At 43.3% G+C, this 20,378-nt stretch overlaps 1 protein-coding gene across 12 annotated transcripts in view; it reads right to left on the bottom strand.

The window, feature by feature from the left end:
* LOC306937824 (triple functional domain protein) overlaps positions 1–20,378 on the bottom strand; it is a 142,181-nt gene that overhangs the window by 16,074 nt on the left and 105,729 nt on the right. For 8 of the 12 annotated variants that reach the window (XM_079521798.1, XM_079521802.1, XM_079521804.1 and 5 more), the window contains exons 29-48: positions 20,231–20,300; positions 19,687–19,776; positions 18,871–18,963; positions 18,170–18,281; positions 17,420–17,610; positions 16,733–16,834; positions 15,154–15,183; positions 14,451–14,593; positions 12,956–13,055; positions 12,092–12,335; positions 10,660–10,767; positions 9,655–9,851; positions 8,175–8,345; positions 4,186–4,281; positions 3,446–3,594; positions 3,065–3,131; positions 2,542–2,645; positions 1,966–2,035; positions 1,587–1,676; positions 722–814 (exon numbers count right to left, since the gene is read on the bottom strand). In XM_079521798.1, the coding sequence (XP_079377924.1) occupies positions 722–814; positions 1,587–1,676; positions 1,966–2,035; positions 2,542–2,645; positions 3,065–3,131; positions 3,446–3,594; positions 4,186–4,281; positions 8,175–8,345; positions 9,655–9,851; positions 10,660–10,767; positions 12,092–12,335; positions 12,956–13,055; positions 14,451–14,593; positions 15,154–15,183; positions 16,733–16,834; positions 17,420–17,610; positions 18,170–18,281; positions 18,871–18,963; positions 19,687–19,776; positions 20,231–20,300 (2,320 nt within the window). The remainder of the gene's footprint in view (positions 1–721; positions 815–1,586; positions 1,677–1,965; positions 2,036–2,541; positions 2,646–3,064; positions 3,132–3,445; positions 3,595–4,185; positions 4,282–8,174; positions 8,346–9,654; positions 9,852–10,659; positions 10,768–12,091; positions 12,336–12,955; positions 13,056–14,450; positions 14,594–15,153; positions 15,184–16,732; positions 16,835–17,419; positions 17,611–18,169; positions 18,282–18,870; positions 18,964–19,686; positions 19,777–20,230; positions 20,301–20,378) is intronic. The other 4 variants (XM_079521805.1, XM_079521808.1, XM_079521801.1 and 1 more) reach the window with 2 other exon arrangements.

The following is a 20,378-nucleotide window of genomic DNA, read 5'->3' as shown; positions in this document are numbered from 1 at the left end:
GATCTCGTCAGCATTGCAAATGAGGGAGAACCTCAATGCTCTTTTAAGAATAAATAGAGAATAAATAAAGGTTTCAATCAACATCAGGGTCTCCACATCTCCATCCCTGATGATGTCACATGATGTCACGAGACCTGGGCACCATATATGGTGCCCGACCAACACACTGACGGGAAATGCACGATTATATAGTTAACTGCGACCTTCGTTCGCAATTAAAGCAGCAATAAGCAACTTTTTCTTTTGTGAAAACAATGTGATTTTGTCCAATCTGTATGGTAGAGTAAGTTAATACAATTTCGGTTACAACGGTTAGTCCCAAATTCTCCAATCCTTGATTCTGGTTGGCTGGTTTCTGATTAGACCACGTACACTCAGCTAGCGCCTCTCAGCCATTATAAAATCCACGGTAACCTGAGACCTCTTGTGGCTTATTGCTTTAATAACTTAGACAATTGGAGTGGTTGTATTTGGTCTGTTCTTCACTTGTCAAACAGTAGGTCAAAATTTGTATTCTCCCCTGAGCAAGCAGGCAGGGAGGCAGGCTCTATTATCTTTCAGAAGTAAAAAAAAATGTCTCCTGCACTTGCGCAGGAGATCTGGATTCCAAACATCCGGGTTAAGAAATCAAGTTACAGGTTGCTTTAAGCAACCTCAGCCCCAGTTAAAGGCATGGGTGGTGTGTGGTCTGGTGGCCCCTGGCCTGCCATAGAAGCCCCACCTTGAGCAGTAGATGGTACTTCATGATCCTGGATACAGGCCTGGCGAGCAGGTCAGTGATCTGCAACCGGTAACCCAGACGTTGCTTCAGGTCCTACACATGGGTCAAAGCAACGGTCATACACATTTCACAACTCTTGTACCCCGTATCAGTGCATGCTTGCCATTCCACATTTTAGCCCGAGACCCAAGTCAGACATTTAATTGTCTCTCCCCGGGATCCAAACTAGTGAAAATAGCCAACCTACAAAGCTCACTACGCGTGAGCTTGTAGATCCGGTATTTTCACGACTTATTAAAAGTTCTTTGACATTTATAGAGTGGCATATGTATTCAACTAAATTCTTTTGAAAAATGTTTGAATTATTTTTTAATTCATGAAAACATGTTATTTTTTTCATCCAATGTCCAGCATTGAAACACAAACATTGTCCTAACACAAACAATGAATGCCATTGATAGTGAATGGCCAGTTTTGAGCATCAGTCCCAAAACAAACATTAAATGCCGTTGACAATGAAAGGCCAGCTTTGAGTGTTTGTGAAAAAACACTAACATTAAATGCCGTTGACAATGAATGGCCAGCTTTGAGCGTTTGTGAAAAAACACAAACATTGCGTAAAACACAAACATTGAAGACGAAGGTGAGGACGCAAATTCTGATTGGCCGGAATGAGATGATTGACTTTACACAGGTGTGATTTTTTTTTTGTTCTTTTGAATAGAACGGAACAAAACAAAGGGATATTTTACTTGCGGGTGGTAAAAATGGGGTCCTGAAACACTGGGTTATAATACTATCTTCATTGATAAGTCTAATCTCCTAACTGAGATCAAAGAATCCTCTGTAGCTCAAAGTATAGTACCTCAAAGTAGGTGTCGATGTACTCTGAGGCAATGTGCTCCGACTTAGGCTTGTTCTGGCAGTACACCACGTACATGTTTAACCTCCGCTCCTGAGGACAAGACACACACACACACACACACACACACACACACACACACACACACACACACACACACACACACACACACACACACACACACACACACACACACACACACACACACACACACACACACACACACACACACACACACACACACACACACACACACACACACACACACACACACACACACACACACACACAGGTTTCAGACTTGCAGTAACGTGTAATCATAATACAAACAGAAACACAGAAAAAAAAAAACATAGATTGGGAGGAAAACGGTTCCACAAACCTGTTTAACAAAGAGCTGCCCTAGTCTGTCAGGATCCTCCAGACACTTCTCACACTCGGGCAGGAAGAAACTGTCAGAGACAAGACGGGACACACGTGTGCTGGTTAGCAACGGAGCGGCACGGACAACACCTATTATACCACAGGTCGTTTCGAGGAAGCAATCTGATTTGTTGAAACAGCCTTCTAGCCGTGGGTTAAACCAGCACCATTCATCACCTAATCAAAACAAAGAATTCAGCTGCTCTGTTCTCCCAGAGCGCTAGCAAACTCTGTGGCTAGGATAGCTAGTTTCTTGGGACATTTGTGGTCGTAGTGACTACATCTGTCATTAAAAAAATATATTATTTCAGCGATTTTCTTAGTTTTAAGGGTAACTGTTGTATAATTGCAATATTACACGAGAGGGTGTGGGTTAACGTGATTATTGCCACTTCAGTGATGCTTGCGGAACTCTACTTCGTCTCGTTCCTCACCGCATCCCTGTCGTGGCAATAATCACGTTAACCCACACCCTCTCGTGTAATATTGCTTAATTCTCAACCGTGTCGGGTGTGTGTGTGTGTGGCTTACTTACTCTTTGTGCCAGTCAAAGATTTGATGGATGTTGCCAAAGACGATCTTGTCTTTCCCCTTCATGTCGTCTGGGACCCCTTCCTCCTTCATTCGGCACATGTAGCCCTGGAATTGGTGATGGTGTGAGCGCAGTGAACCTCATACACATAACTGGGACGTGGCGCCTCACCAATGACAGATTTTTGGTTCGGATCTGATCCTGATTTTGGAGAGTCTCAGACCAGCGATTACTGATGTTTTTGGCCGATATTGTGTAAAAAAAAAAAAAACATCTTTAAATCAATTTGAGAAACTTAGATTTAATTATAGTTTGTGTTTGAGAACAACTTAACTTTAAATGTGATGCATTGTGAGCTTGTAGATGGGGTATTTTTGAAACCTTTTAAAAAGGTTAAACTTTTGGACACATCGGCTGCATAATTGCGGATACAGAGGCCGTCCAAAAAGTCAAATTATCATGGCCAATATAGCGGCCCAGACAGATATATACCACTTAAAGTCAAAAGACAGAGACACACACTCACCTCCACCACCAAGCCCAGATCCCTCACATATGCTCTCTCAGTCTCCACCAACTCCAGCAGTATGTAACTACAGCAACAAGAACACACGTGGCCAAGTCAGAATCTTGTTTAACCCATTTTGGGCGGGAACCCCTTTTGGTGTTAGCATTATGTTATGCTTTAGCTATTGAAAACTAGCAGATCTACAAGCTCATACGAGCTTGTAGGTCTGCTATTTTTGAAAAATCGAACAACTGACATAGAAACATAGCTTTTTCAGAAAACTGTCAGGATGTAGAAGACATTTTTAGAATCTGATCTCAGGTCAAAATGGGTTAAAACACACGCACACACACACACAAACCAAAATGTTACAGAGGGAGGAACGGAGCGGTTGCATACTGTCGCTTCTTGAGGACGGCGGTCTTGCGTTCGTCCATCTCGTCGATGGGGGAGGAGGAGGAGAGGAGCGAGTTGTCGGAGGGGTTGAAGGAAGGAGAGCTGCTGTCGCCTTGTTCCACCGACAGAGTGCTGGGCCGGTCCTCCAGGGCCTGTGTATGGAGGAGGAAGATCAATGTAGTTAATGTTTGTGTTTGTGTGTGTGTGTAGATCAATAGACCTGTATTGATCCCATGAGGGAAATTCAGTTGTCATGGCAGTACCTCTGTATGAAACACAGAATAGATACAGGACAAAAGGAAGAATAAGAATAATCAGGTATAGTAAAGTACAGGGAATAGGAATAAAAGTACCAAAAGGCAAAAGGAGATTTAGGGACCTTGCTTGGCCCTCCACACTTGGACCGCCTGGGATTGGCATGAGCTATCGACAGGTATAAATATGAGTTTACCTCAATGCATGTGTGTGTGTGCGTGCGTGCGTGCGTGCGTGCGTGCACACACATTTTAGGCGAGGCATACCGTGATATTAAAAAAAAAAAAAAAAAAAAGCTTTACTCGCACAAGCCACTTTATGTCTCATGTCTTATACGGTACTTGGCATTTATGGCGATCTTCGATCATTGAGGGATCCAAATGCCTGGCTCAGGGCATTTCTACAAGACACCGCAAAAACAATCAAACCAAATTGTGCACTGAGGGGGACATAGAAATGGCCCGCCGTAACAACCTAAATGTGTTTACCATCTTGCTTTTCACCAGCTCCTCAATGGCGCTCACCAGCTCAGCCGCACTGGGCGTCTCGGAACTGGAAGGACGGACGGAAAGACGCGAGGACGTCTGGGTGGTAACGCAGGAAGTGAAGGAGAGAGGAAGACGTATTAGAAATGAAGACTCTCATGCAAGCAAGCAACCTACACCAGATGTATATTGTGTTAACCACTTCAACCCTGGTGGTTCTATTTTAGCCATCGTAAAAAAATATATATATATTTTGAAAATGTTCCGATCTTCAAGCTCACAAAGCTTGCACAAATTTTCTATAAACATTTTGAAATTGTCATTTTTTTTAACATTTTTGAATATTGGGTTTAACCCTTTCTGGACGGGAACCCCTTTTGGTGTTTTAACTAAGCATTATGTCATACTTTAGCTATTGAAAAATAGCAGACCTACAAGCTCGTAGCGCGCCACCGAGTGGCGCGCCACGAGCTTGTAGGTCTGCTATTTTTTCAAAAATCGTGAAAATGCGGCACAAATCTTTGAATATATATATTCTTTCAGAAGACTTTTTTTTTTATTTCGACGTCAGGAGTCTAAATGGTTTAAAGTGGTTAAGCCAATCATTGACATGCGATATCCTGCGGGATATGCGTGACGTAGTTATGGTCAACGCTGAACAGTTTTCAGAAAAGTCTCTGTCACCATTAGATATACTGTAAAAGCAAAGTCTGGGATATAAAGCTACATCTCTTCACTTGAACAACTTGATTTAATGATAAGCCATTTAAACCAATCCATAACTAATGATCCATAACTATTCACAAAGTGAACTTCTTTATCAATGTGTGCACATCGATGGCCTATGATGCTATGTATCATTACAATCCAGACTTCAAGGAGTTCTGAACCTGAAACAGATGAAATTATAGCCCAATGGTATTAATATTACTAACATTGTTGGATAATATCTTTGTGTGTCTTTGTAGAAATATTCAGTTGTAAATGTGACATGTATTTGCTATTCAGAAAAAATAGTTTAGTTGTTTAATAGTAGTCAAAGTGAATTTTCATTGTAACCTACTGGGTTAGAAGAATGTGTGTGGAAAGCTTAAATGTCCAATGGCTTTACAAACAAAGATGTTACAGGTTTTGTACCATGCTGTACAGTGACGTTTTAACCTGAAGAAGAGACTCCAATAGTTTCTTGCCAATGACAAATCGATGCTACACAATACGTCTTCAAAGAAAAGTCAATAGGAGTGTGGGTTAATGGAATATAGAATTATGTCAGTGGAAAAGACAAAAACATGAAGTGGAAAAGTGAAGAAAAAAAATGGTTCAAAGTCAGAGAGAGTTCCAAAGTAAGCAATGAAGTTTAAATGAAACGTTTTATTTATTATATATATATATATTTTTTTTGTTCCAGTGAAGGATGGATGGACCTTTGGAAAGAGAATGTAAACAGAGATAGTGAAAGAGGTATATTTCAGGAGGCTCTCACCCTTGCTGTGCTGCGCTTCAAGACTTTCCCCCAACTACTGTAGGTTTCTGGGTGAGGCTGTATGTGCCCTTCTGGCCTCGCCAGCGTTAAGATGCCAATTACTCGCATGGGTAATGAAGTTTAAACGCACAGAGGGTGGGTGGGGGGGTGAGGACGGGTGAGGGGCGGGGTGGTGAAGGAAGGGACGTGGGGGGTGTTGGGAAACGTAGGGATGAAGAGGGACGGGGCTCATTGAGTGAGTCATCATCTCATCTGGAGGGGTTGGGGGAGGGGGGGGGGGTGACGTGACTCCACCTCTGTAATTTATTTGACCATGCGGGGGGGCGTTCGTTAACCCATAGGGTTTAATATCCAAACATCTGGCTGTCAATCAATGTCTATGTTCATCCAAACCCTTCCATAAACTGGTGAAGAGAAAGCAGTGGACATGTGCCAACCTCCCGCAGGGGTACAGAATACTGTGCCGTTTAAAACTACAGCAAGCAAAGGGATGATAATCTCAACAGTAACTGGAAGGAGACCAAAGCAGCCTCTTGGAGAATGAACCAAAACAACCGTGTTTTAATACATGTTGGACGGCTTATTGGTTCAGAGTTGGCTGCCAAAATACATACTCTCTTTCACAGCAGCTTCCCGTGACGTGACGCAACACATGTGACTGTCCTTTTAAAGGTTGTGTTGAAGGAACCAATGCAAAAAAGAATAACTGAAAAAAATGGAGGCAGGACATTCTGTAAAGATTTTTAAAAAAGAGATAAAAAGTTTTTTTTTCTTTTTTCTTTTTTCTTTTACGTGTGGCAAAGAAAAAGTAAATTTAGGGGATTAAAAGCGTAGAAGATAGAAAAAGGAAACAGTTAGAAAAAAAGCTACAGTGAGCTTATAGGAAGAGTTCTACATCTGAAGCCTTTGATCTTAATTTCATGGAATCCAAACGCAAAACCAAAAAAAAAAGGCATTTGAAATCAGCAACTAAAGCTGAAAAGTGCTGCTGAGAACGGGGGGAAAAGAAGGAGAGAGCTTGAAGAACTGACTGCGGGAGAAGACAGAAGGGGGAGAATGGGGAACTTCAGATGGAAAGGTATGGAAACTGAGACAAAGCAAAGACAGGACATAAATCAAGGTAATGCTACAACATGGCAAACAGCAAACGATACGACCAGGAAACAAAAACAAAGAGAAACAGAAATTAGTGTCAGAGGTGTTTCTGTCTTTAGGGGGAAAAGACAACCAGACCTAGGACCACCTGATGCTAATTCATTCCCCATCAGAGCAAACTCCTGAGTGTTCAATTAATGAACACTCAGTGATTTTGCTGAGGAGAAAACAGGATACAAAAGTCCATGGGCACGGTACGATGCAATCTGCTATGCATAACATGAAACTGCAAGTCACTCAAAAACAGAGTCAAACACATCCATTTTTGGCAAAAGCGAAAGAATAAGGCTGAAATGAGCAGAAATGTAATCTATAGAACAGTTAGTTGGGAAACATAAAAAAAACATAACTGCAAAAGCAACTGAACTGCAGAAGGAATGGTGTTATCTGCATATGCATATTATTGCAGAGCAATATGCATATGCACATATACATTTTAGGTTTTTACTCGGAAGGTCTATTCCACCTGAACCGGCATTTCTTCTCCTGCTAACAAATCACGATTGAATAAGATGTTTATTCAACCACACAGTATCTGTGTAATTTATCCTACCCAAACCCATTGCCAAATCACGGTTAATCTTGTGGCCAGCTTAGTGTAACTTATCTGAGTACACATACCATTATTCACATGGCAGCCATTTTGCTCGTGTGTCATACTCCAGAGGGGTGGGAAACCCAAGGGGTAGAGGTATTCACGGGAACCAAAATGACCGAACCGTGAAATTCATTCCAACATTATTGGTTCCAAGATACTACAGAACAGACCGGGTTCATTGTCAGAGAGGAAACCAGGTAAACATATAATTATAAATTGCTATTAAAAATGCTATTCTAGTACCAGTAGATTCTAGTACCAGTAGACAATGATAATTGAAAGGGACCCCTTTTCAAAACAAATGTTCATACTACAGCATAACAGTTACATCCGCTCTGACTATAATAGAGTATAACACAACATGGAACCGATGTTCTGTACAGGACTCGGCTATTATCTCGGGCCTTCGGGTGGTCCCCGTGAAGACCTCTACCGTGAGGTTGAGGGTGGCTGCCGTGTGAATAACTGACCCCACCTTTCTGCCTTGCTCCTCATTTTGTCTGTCATTCTGACTTTTGTCCAATTTATGCACCCCCAAAAATAGGCAATCTTTAAGCTCACAACACATTGATCCGCAACGTCACATGAGCTCATAGATTGGCTATTTTCGGTGCGAGACACCACCAAGACGACAAAGTATGAATCAGTCTCATTTGTTCCTCGGTCTCCAGCCCTCCCCCGCTTCCCTTCTCATCTCTTCCTCCGTGCCTAACCTGTACGACGCTGACCTGACGGTCCCGTTTGCCCCTGCCTCACCTTGTCATCCTGGGAGTCAGGCTGTAGAAGGCTGTGCTGCTGGATAGCCATGGGTGGAGGCAGTGGCACGGAGTCGGCGCCCTCCTCGCCCTCCTCCTCACCACAGCTCTGCATGCCCGACGAGCTGGATTTGGACAAGGTGCCGCTCGACAGCCCCTCGTTACGGACCCTCTGCAACGAGACAGAGGAGATAGGAGTCAGTTGGGGTAGTGTGCGGAGACAATGCTGTGTGTGTGTGTTGAAGTCACAGAGAGAAAGTCCTTATACAGATTCTGTATAGACGACTCCATAGAGGGGTACCATTACTGAGGTGTACCATTAAGCGCAGCTTTACACCTCAGCACTGATTAGCTACACTGCTCCATGGATTCATCTATACAATTTCCATACCTTTTTTTAAAAACCTATTTGAGACTAGTGTTTTTTACTAAGGGGGACTTGCCTGCATGCTGCAGGTCTCCTATTCAAATCAATTTATCTCCGATTCTTTTTCCAGATTGCATTTTTGATCAAAACAAGCTTTATTCAGGCTCATTTTGGTTCAATATCTTTTGTCAGTGAATGAGTTAATTGTTTGACGACAGCTTTTTGTGGACGTCCTTGTTTGTGTGCGAGTTAGGAGATTCCCACTACATCCCTCCGTCCCTCCCAATACACATGGATTAAAGCAAAATGAAATATCACGACACGCTAGGCCAAGTACTAATATGTATAGTAAGTTGTGAAACGGCGTGAAAGGAGCCACCACACACTAGCGCCGTGTGTCCTACACACTTAACACAATGTCAAATGATTATGTTTTGGTAGCCATACAGCTAGTCAGTTGAAGACATTGCAGATTGAGGCATTAACGATTGCGGTTATGAAATATGTGAGATCATTAGGGTTTTCTGGAAGACTGAAAATAGGCTATCTGGAAGACTGAAAATAGGCTATCTGGAAGACTGAAAATAGGCTATCTACAAGCTGTGACGTCTTGTGGTTTGGGTGAAATCACCACTGAGCTGTAAAGTTTGCTTTGGTCCGACATGCGTTGCGTCGTACTTGCAGTTCGGGTTAGGTTTGGGGTAGGGTTAGCAATAGGACTATCCGACATACAGTACATGTTCACCCACATGCGTTGCGTCGTGCTTGCGGTTAGGTTTGGGGTAAGGTTAGTAATAGTAATGTCCGAGTCCGACATACACTACATGTTCACCCACAAGCTTTGCGTCATGCTTGCGGTTAGGTTTGGGTTTTGGGGTAAGGTTAGTAATAGTAATGTCAGAGTCCGACATACACTACATGTTCACCCACAAGCTTTGCGCCGTGCTGGCGGTTAGGTTTGGGTTTTGGGGTAAGGTTAGTAATAGTAATGTCCGAGTCCGACATACACTACATGTTCACCCCATAGGTTCACCCGTGGCTTTGTGTGGTGCCACTCAAAGTGACTACTGGGTTTGGGCTCCTGTTTGACTGGATGCGACTTTGCTGTACCCACCTCTTCCACGGTCTCGTCCTGGGGCGTGGCGGCGCTGTCGTCGGAGTCCTTCTGGGAGCCCAGCGTCACGGCGTCGCCGCTCTTCCTCACGTCGCGGCTCTTCTTGTGCTTGTGAGCCAGCTTCTTCACGTGGCCGTCCGCCTTGCCGCTGCTGAGCCGCCGCACCGGACTGGTCAGCCACTTGCGTAAGGTGTTGCCTGGCAACGGACGAGGAGAAAAACAGCCACCTTGTTAGTACTAAACTCTGAGTCGTACACTGGGTTTCCCTTCTAGAGCAGTGGTTCTCAAACCTTTTCATTTCAAGGACTCCCAGTTTGATGAGCATTAGGACACAGACCTCCATTTGAGGTCTGTGCATTCACTTCTAGTCATTTTTACTAGTTGACTAGTTGCCTAGTTTACTAGTCGACTAGTTGTTTAACTACCTATTATGTAAAAACAAATATATATATATATTTGTACATTTAAAAACTGGTGTACATTGGTGACTATAACTATACCTGCTCTTGAGGCCTACAAAATAAAAAATAAATACAAAAATCGTATCAACTAGTCAACTAGTACCAACAAGGTCGACTAGTGGATTTACTAGTCGACTAGTTGAATAGTCGACTAGTTGCTTAATGCCCTATCTGATACCATTTACTATCTCTGGGAATCCCAAATTACACTCCTCCAATCCTAACTCTGAGAGTGCAAACAATTTAACCAAATGGACCTGTAAGGGTACGCTCTCTGAGTTACAGACCCGTAACTCCTTGAGGACCCCCCAGGGGTCCCCGGAGTCAGACCCGAGTTTGAGAACCACCTGGTCTAAGGGGAATTAGGGCTAAAATTATACATTTTATAATGTATAATCAAGTAAGCACGTCATTATGAATATGTATGATTTGCAACGTTATGATATTGACTGCTGGATAAGAATATTGAACATGTAAGACATATGTATTGTCTTACATTAGTTGCAGCCTTAAGGGAACACAGGGCTATACAGAGTGCACCCACCTGGTCGTTTGGGTCCAGGCGAGGTGTGGGATCCCATGCCATGGCCAGGCTGCAGCGTGGCAGAAGACCCTGGCAGGATGGAGTCATTACTGCACACCGACAGTGTGTCTGACAGAGAGACGACACATTTAGAGAGCAGGAAAGATGGTCACTTTACACAATACAAGTTCAAAGTTCCAGGTTGTCATTTACAATTACAATTTAGGCATTTAGCAGATGCTCTTAATCCAGAGCGATTTAGACAAGAACAAAAAAGCATGGCAATACATCACATACATAAAAAGTAGTATTCATGAAACATGCGTAAGCTAAGAACGTAACAGTGGAATCTCTATATAATGAAACTATACATATATACTACCGGTATACATATATACAGTGCTATGACTACATACAATGCAATTCTAGTGCTGTCTACATCACATGCTATAAGTCTGTATAAAATGCTATCCAAGTCTACAAAAGTGCTATCTAAGGAGCATGTTTTGAAACTTTTCACCTATAATTGCACGACCAAAAATAGGGATCGGATCGATTGTTTTCTAAAATGATTGATTATTTTCAATAATTGATTACATTTGTCGCCACGGAAACAAGGCTCAGCATGAAGGCTTCTAATTTGGCAGGATGGCAGCATGACGCACACTCTGAAGAGAACAGTAGTAACTAGTAATGCATCTAAAAATGTATCTAATATATCAGAGTTAAACTAACCTTATAATACCGATTCACTACAGAGACCTACTCGCACAAATCAATTAGTAACGCTCAGCGCTCAAGACGGAGATTAATCAAAAGGACAGAGATTATTGATATCAAAATCGCTCTTAACACTTAGGCTGCTAGCATTTATTGAAAAATTAGGATCTAATTCACGCCAGCATTTTTTTTATTTGAGCTCTTATTTTGAAAAGCCGCCATTTCCGCTCCACAAACAGTAGTCCTAAGTTAGGAGTTTTCACACAGCCAGGCGGGCCTTGTTTACAATGTGAATCCAGGCCGGAGCTCCGGAGAGCTCTAGATCATCAGCTCTGTGCCGTCAAAGAAACGCTGTTTTGACCAAAAATGCCATCTGGGACAAGGAATAGGAGATACAGGCGATGGATAGAATGGATTCTTATGGCAACGACGATCTAAGATGGGCGATCCAGTGCTGTGCTAACAACACAGCTAGCTAACCGGCTAACGTGAGTAGCATTTTGGCTCGAGCAATCGAACGCGCTATAAAAGCTCAATTGCCGAAGGCCGTCGGCAATGGCGTCAAGCGTCAGTATCAAAATTAGGCTTCAATTGACTTTAATCGTCGGCAATGGCGCGCTAAGTGTTAACTGTTGCATCACCCCATATGCCATACTCGAGATATCATACACACTTTGGAATCCCACCACCTCCCATATCGACTACGAGTCACCCCTAGTGATCCCGTCTATACCTTTATGGTTGAAGATGCCCTCCATCTCCATAGACGAGCGAGAGTGGGCGATGCAGAGCATGGCGCAGGGCACCAGGCCCTCGTGGGCCGGCGAGCGGTCCGTGGTGCGGACCAGGCACCAGTCGGGCTTGTCGTGGCAGCGCTCCAGCACCTCCACCGTCTGGCCGCGGCGCACCGTCAGCTCGTTGCTGTTGCCCGCCATGAAGTCATGGATGACCACCGTCAGCTCACAGCCGCCCGACAGCTGAGAGAGAGAGAGGGAGAGGGAGAGGGAGAGGGAGAGGGAGAGAGCATTAATCAGCCTGCTGTGGGGAAGTAAGGACTTGTTAACCCATTACGATAGTTCTCTCAAACTTTTTTGTGCAAGGGATCCCCAAATTGAAATATGTTTGGCCGCAGACCGCCATCTGAACATGTTTTGTGCCAGGGACCACAGAATGGAAGATTTGTGTTAAGGAATTCAAAGCGATTCAGCATTTTTCAAAAAGGTTCAAAAATAGCATGACGCACTGTAAGCTTGTATATCTGCTATTTTTATGAAATTGTATGTTGCTATACAGTATATGTAGCTAAAATCAAAAATTACATGGGTTTTAATGGGCTAAACGGCTGGATGGGGAGATAAATGTATAAACATTTTGAGGGACTTGCTATCATTAGTATATATATTTGCATAATGTACTGTATAAATACTTAACATTACAATTTTCTTGTGTAGTTTCAAGCCAGACATCAGTTTGAACCAAAATAAAAAATAAATAAAAGGTACATTAAAATTCAATAGCAAAACATTGGCAAATAAATGTAGCAGATGTGTTGTACCTAGTAGCTAGTTTGCAGTGTAGAGTATACATAAGTTCTCACCTTGTCACTGTCCAGTGTGTTCTGTGAGGTGCGGGAGGCCAGGGAGATGGTGTCTGGCTGACTGCTGCCATCACCCTGACTGTCCAGATCCTCTCCATCTCTGCAGGAATAGGGAACACACACAGCGTGTTAATGTTGTGAGTGAGCAGTGTGTGTGGTGTGCGCCAGTGTTATGTGTTAATGTGTGAAGGTGTGCTCGATAGTGGCTGCCAGTGTACGTGTAAAAGATGCTTTATCGATCCCTGATGGTAAAATGGATACCTAAGTTGCTCTCATCAAGTAAAACAAACATACTTAATAAAATATACAGTACATAAAATAAAAATGTACTTAATAACAATAAAAGGATATTGCACATCTATATACCTACATTGAGTCTCAAATTGATAAATGCCTGCTAGGCATTACAATGTTTAATGGCGCCAGCAGGAATAATCGAGTAACCTGAAGCTCATTAAATAGCCCAATATCTCCCCTGGCTGGGGGGGGGCAGGGGGGGGGATTGTCTTATAGCAGTGGTTCCCAAACAGTGGGCCGGGACCCATTTGTGGGTCGCGGACACATTGTTATGGGTCCCCTTAGTTTTTGCTTCATACATTTTGTTTTTTAATTATTATTTCAAAACATTTTCAAAAAACCTTCCCAACTTCCCACTTTCCCTGAATTAAAAACTAAATTCACAGATTGTTTTTCAGTAATTGAATTAAGAAATAAAATAAAAAATCTAAGAAATTCCACAAATTATAAGAAATACTTAAGTAGTGAAAATAGCTGATCTACAAGCTCACAACGTGGCGCTTCGCGCCGCGTTGTGAGCTTGTAGATCGGCTATTTTCACTAGTTTAGGTCCTGGGCGAATAATCTAATTTCTGTTTTGGGTCACGTGATAAATATTTTGGGAACCACTGGTCTATAGCAGGGGTTCTCAACGTTTTTGGCCGGGGACCCCCGGAAATGCTTTGGCAATGTCTCGGGACCCCCGCCCCGCCCCCTCCCGACCCCCAATATAAATTGACTGCTACAATAACCTTAAACCATTTTGGGCGGGAACCCCTTTTGGTGTTTTAAGCATTGTTATAATTTAGCTATTGAAAAATAGCAGATCTACAAGCTCATAGCGCGCCACCGAGTGGCGCGCTACGAGCTTGTAGGTCTGCTATTTTTGAAAAATCGTGAAAATAAAAATTTAAAACAAATCTTTTTTTTTTTTTTTTTTTTTTTTGAAAATAATTTGGGGACCCCCTAAAATAATTTGGCGACCCCCCGAGGGGTCGCGACCCACGGGTTGAGAACCTATAGACTCTATAGAATGGCCAGTAGAGACTTCACAGAGTGGAACCTCAGCATGGTACTGTATATACACTGGTCTATAGAATGGCCAGTAGAGACTTCACAGAGTGGAACCTCAGCTGTACTGTATATACACTGGTCTATAGAATGGCCAGTAGAGACTTCACAGAGTGGAACCTCAGCTGTACTGTATATACACGCGTACCTCCGGCCCTTGTGGTGCTTGGCGCTGGTGGCCTTGGGAATGTGAATGGGCTCCTTGAGGGCTCCTCTCAGGTGGATGGTCCTCTCCTGGATGGCCTCCCTGATGTGCTTGATCCAGTCCTGTTTGTTCTCGATGCTCGACGCCTGCCATTGGCCAACGAGTGAGTGGGACGGGGGGACGGGGGGGACGGGGGGTTCAAGGGGTCAAAGGTTAGATCGGCCTCTGGAAGTGACCTTGCTTTTGAACTTTTAAAATGTTTGTCAGTGTTTTTGTCAGAAGTCTGGAGTCACTTCACCTCCGCTCCTCCTCCTACCTCGACCCGAACTCTGATCGGTGAAAAAGACTTGGACCGGTGAAAAGTTGATCTGTGGAAAGCATTAATTGTACTGCTTCCACCTATCCAGTCTTTAGCGTAATAATGAACTTTGTTAGAAATGATGGGTTATGTAGCTACTCTAAGTCCAAATAATGTCCACCATCTTTATCTGTTGCTTCCGCGCTCTGTGAGCGAGGAGCCGGAAGCAGCGACTCCATTCACATGGTCAAACCGCTCTTAAACTTATGTAGCAAAAAAGAAACAAGTATGGGTATTCCCCCACAAACTTCAATATAATTTTAACTTAGAATTCAGGCATGCTGTAGGAGGTGATGGGACATGAAGATCGTCCAGACTGCTGTGTAGGGGGGTAAATTAAGTACTCACCATGGCTCCATGTTTGCATCCCTGACTTAGCTTTGGTTAAAATATAGAATAGAGAATTTCACTGGATTGGTTTTTTGAAAAGTTTACATATTATTCTTACACGGTGACGAAATGGGTTTGAACATGGCAGACGTGACAACACCAAGGTTCCCCCGATGACAGGTTGGTCAAGTCAAAAACGTGCAGTACATTGTAATGGATGAGCTGTGCGACGTGCACGTACGGTATGAGCATATACTGTTAGTAATAAGACAGAATCCATTTACAATGCACACAGCACGGCAGTACTTGTTATTAGTGGTTAGTTTGGTAAACCAACATGTACATGTATACTGTAGTCGTGGCTAATGATCGGATATTAAGATGTGTTAGGATATGGCCATTTGGCAACATGCTTTTCCATTGGCTGACACCATATCTACAGTAGCTGGTTTTACACAGAAAAACCCCCATGAACCAAATGTAAGGTCGGAATGGGGATTTAAAATAGTGTACAGTACATTCATTCTAACATGATGACACCACATAAATACAATAAAACCTTTCTTCTACTTGTGGAAGACTTGGCAAACAATTACAGGGTGGATTGTGTTAGTGGTATGTGTGGGGTTTTGGTAGCCTGGCATGACGAGTTCCTCCTTGTGAGTGGATCCCACGCGATCAGTCTGGCAATGCCAGGCTAGGGATTTTGGGGGCACCGAGTGGTTAACCCATTTTGGGCGGGAACCTCTTTTGGTGTTTTAAGCATTAGTTTTTTGTTTTAAGCAATAGCTAAAGCACTTTAGCTATTGAAAAATAGCAGATCTACAAGCTCATAGCGCGCCACTGAGTGGCGCGCTATGAGCTTGTAGATCTGCTATTTTTGAAAAACCCGTGAAAATGCGGCACAAATCTTTGAAAATTGAACATATATTCTTTCAGAAGACCTTTTTTTCTTTTTTTCTCGACGTCAGGCTTAAATGGGTTAAAGTGGATGGATCAGCTGCGTTCATGGTGGATGCATGTTAGCCCACAGAAAAGGGATCAGAGATACAAACATATCCACAGCAAACAGCAGCCCCAGTCAAACCTCTGTGTTAACACACACACAGAGCACAGCTGAAGCACACCATGGTGACAGACAGAGGGCAGTAGAGAGAGACCGCTGCGGTCGGTCGGTGCTGACCAGAATAGACAGACGGACAGAAACGAGAGAGATGGACGGAGATGGACGGAGATAGAGGGCAGTGGAGGAAGAACAGAGTGGGTGGAGGAAGCAGTGGATACAGAATGCTTAGCCACCATCTGGAAGCTGGCTTCATGCACTCAAAACAAGAGGCCAAGCACGAGCGTTTGAGGACAGCGAGTGAAGTGAACAGGAACAGGAATAGGTGTGCAACAGCTAATGGAACTAAATCAATTTGATCGATTATAATCTTTTATTTTTTTAATCAATTTGAATAAATTAATCGATTTGAAGGAGCGAGTATAGAATAGCTAAGGAAATCATAGATAGCTTGTAGCCCCTAGAAGTGACAGCGAGGACGAGGAGAAAAAGAAGGAAGCTTAGAAGGAATAAGACGTGTTGAAAGAAACGTACCTTGAGCACAATCTTGTTGTCCGAGGTCGGCGTGCGTCCCACCCAGAGAGCAAACTTACAGGGGTCTCCCTCAACGTGCTCCGTGACCCCCAACTCTGACGTCTGGAGGGACAGGAGGAGAGGAGGATCCACGGTTATGAGATGCCGTCATCAGAGATGAGTTTATCCACAACGCCATTTATGATCATTTGACGTATCTTAAAGGACCACTTCACCACTTTTCAACCCATCTTCATATAATAGGTCCTCACTAATAATCATGAAAAAAATGGCGCAATTCTTTTCTACTCGGTCTGTGTCTCATAGGAGGGCTGTGGGCAGTTCAGAAACCGTCTTCCAGTGACATCATCGATGGGGAATCCAAGCTAATAGAAACTGCAGGCTTTCTAGTCCTGAAAAGTTGCAATGCGAAAATGGAAGCCATCGTTCTCACGATAATGAAAATCTAAACATTTTTGTAAAAAAAATCTTGTTTAAAAAAAAAATCTGCCTAATGATGATGTCACTGGAAGACGGTTTCTAAACTGCCCACAGCCCTCCTATGAGACACAGACTGAGTAGAAAAAAATCGTGCCATTTTATCATGATTATGATGATTATTATATGAAGATAGTTTGAAAAGTGGTGAAGTGGTCCTTTAAAAAGCATCCACATATTGGAAAGTGAAGGAGACTTTTCAGGACTCACAAAGAGTTTGCTCTTGTAGATGTACTTGCTCCTGCCGTTGGAATCTTTGACCTCCTTGCTGAAGACTAGTGACATCTCAAAGAGGAAGAGGTGGCGCTCTCTGCCCTTGCGGATCAGAGTCTTGGGGTCCCAGACTTGGAAGGACTCCTGGAGAATCAGCTCGCCCTGTTGTTCAATGTTCTCGTCGAACCCTGGGGAGGTGGGGATGATTTTATAAAACCGGTACCAAAACACTTGGATGTCACTCACCGAGGACCTTCTAAAAGAAAAATGTACAGATTTCAGGGCACAAGACCTCAAACAGGGGCTTTAGACGCACTTAAGTTATCAATGTCATATCAAAGCTCCAATATCCAAGAGGAGAGAGAGAAGCAGAGGTGGGACCATAGAGGAACATCAACAGTCTGCCAAACATATGGACCGAGTTATTGCTTGACGCCAATTTTAATGCTTCAATTTAACAGGTCAGCGCTCTGTGCTAAGAAACCAAGATGTAGGCACTTTTGATGTACAGGTGGACAGACAGCCTATATGAAAGATTTCATGAGGAAGTGTGTACGTACAGTACATCTATAACCTTGAAATGAAATGATTTGACATAAACGATACGATTTTGACCAAAACGTGAAGATCTGTGAAGATCACAACAACCCAAAGTGTTACTTTCCTTCAGGGTGGGGTGTGCATGCGTGCCTGCGTACGTTCCTACGTGTGTGTGTGTGTGTGTGTGTGTGTGTGTGCCTGCCTCACCTTCCAGCATGGACAGATGCATGGCGTCATTGGCTCTCTTGGGAACGCTGAGCATCACCTCCAGGCCGTCCTTGATCTCTCCCTTGCCCTCCTCACAGCACGTCAACAGCTCCTGCACACACACACACACACACAACCAGAAACCATGACAACACGCACACGCACACAGAAACCATGACAACACGCACACGCACACAGAAACCATGACAACACGCACACACAACCAGAAACCATGACAACACCAACCACGGGGATAACGTCCTGGTTCTCAAACTTTTTCATGTCAACGACCCCCAAATGGACACTTGTTAGCCCGTGGACCCCCCCCCCCATTTGAAAAGATATACCAGGGGACCCCCATAAGAGAAGATGTTAACGGCTCTAGGAGTGACTGATTCTCAATTTTATTTCAAGGAGTCCCTTGCAGTTTGACCTGCATTAGGCTATACGGACCCCCATTCTATCTCTGGGACCCCTTTTTATATAGTAAAATCAATGTTAATTTAACTCTGAGAGTGTACAAATGGAACCAAATGGACCCATTACGGTCCATTTGGTTCCATTTGTACAGGAGTTACAGTCCCATAAGGGTCCATTTGGTTCCTAGCTATCATTTAAACCCCTCAAGGACCACTGGGGGTCCCCGGACCCCACTTTGAGAACAGACTGTGTGTGTGCATGTCCTTGTACAAGTCGTTTACCTTGAGCAGGAGCTGGTACTTGGTGATTCTCTGCACAGGCTTGATCAGATACGAGGAAATGGAGTTGGCCAGTCGGTGCCTCTGTTGGATCTCCTGTTAGCGTGGATGAAGACGCACACGGTGCCGTGAGCATAGACATGATATATATGTAGATGTTGCATCATGGGCCATCGGGTCGCACTTCAGTGTCGCCACTATATTGGCAGAGGCCAACTTGTCATAGGTCCACTGCAATATAATATCTCTGAGTTGTACGTACACTAAGTACCTGACATGAAAATATTTACTTACGCAGTGTTGTTTTCATCGACTAAAACTAAGACGAAAAATGTTCGTCGACTACCATTTTTCACTGGCGAAAACTAAGCTAACTATGACTAAAAGTATAAGACTAAATATATTGACAATTTCGTCAACAAATAAAAACTAGACTAAAATGTTAGGAAGGAACTAGTGGACAAGATAAATAAAAGTATAAATAAAATACATTTTAGTCATTTTACACTTGGTTTCATGCTGAAAATAGCCGATCTACAAGCTCGTGACGCGTTGTGAGCTTGTAGATCGTCTATTTTCAGCAAGTGTAAAATCCGCCAGCACGACGGCATCAAGGTGCGACAAAATACATTTTAGTCGACTAAATCACCTGTAGATTTAGTAGACTAAAATCTTATGATATTTAGTCGACTAAAACTAGACTAACACTAAACCATTCCAAGTGACTGAAATGTGACTAAAACTAAATGAAGTTTCATTCCAAAGACTATGACTATGACTAAAATAGAAATTTGCTGCCAAAAACAACACTGTACTCACGTCAAAGTAGGGTCCAGCATGCTCCAGGATGAGCTGGGTGGAGTCTGGTTTGTTCTTACAGTAGTTCACATACATCTGGAACTTGTCAGCCTACAGAGGGGAGAGATGGCTTATCGATCAACTCACTGTGACAATTCATGGGTGTACAGCGTGCGGAAATAACAAAAAATGGCCTCCGTTATCTCAGAATTCTGTAAATTGTTCTTTTCCTAAGACAGAAAACTAAAAACAAACAGTTGGAGTGGGGGGGGGATGAATAAAACTAAATTGGACCTCCTTTTGAAAAGTACTCTTTTAGCCCATTTTGGGCGGGAACCCCTTTTGGTGTTAGCATTATGTTATGCTTTAGCTATTCAAAAATAGCAGATCTACAAGCTCATAGCGCGCCACAGAGTGGCGTGCTACAGAGTGGCGTGCTACGAGCTTGTAGATCTGCTATTTTTGAAAAATCGAAGAACGACTGACATTCAGAAAACTGTCAGGATGTAGAAGACATGTTTAGAATCTGATCTCAGGTCAAAATGGGTTAGTGAACAACACTTACCCACGTCACAAAGCAATGCCCCACGTCCTCTGGTAACTGCTCGTATTTCTCCAGCTCTTTCAGAAAGATGCTGTTGATTAGAACAAAACAACAGAGGAACGGATGATCAAAAAGGTCAGCACTTTCAGAAATAAACCGTTCTTTGGAA

The sequence above is a fragment of the Electrona antarctica genome (genome assembly GCF_951216825.1).
Source record: "Electrona antarctica genome assembly, chromosome: 15".
NCBI classification, from domain to species: Eukaryota; Metazoa; Chordata; class Actinopteri; order Myctophiformes; family Myctophidae; genus Electrona; species Electrona antarctica.
This window is presented reverse-complemented; position numbering and strand designations above follow the sequence as displayed.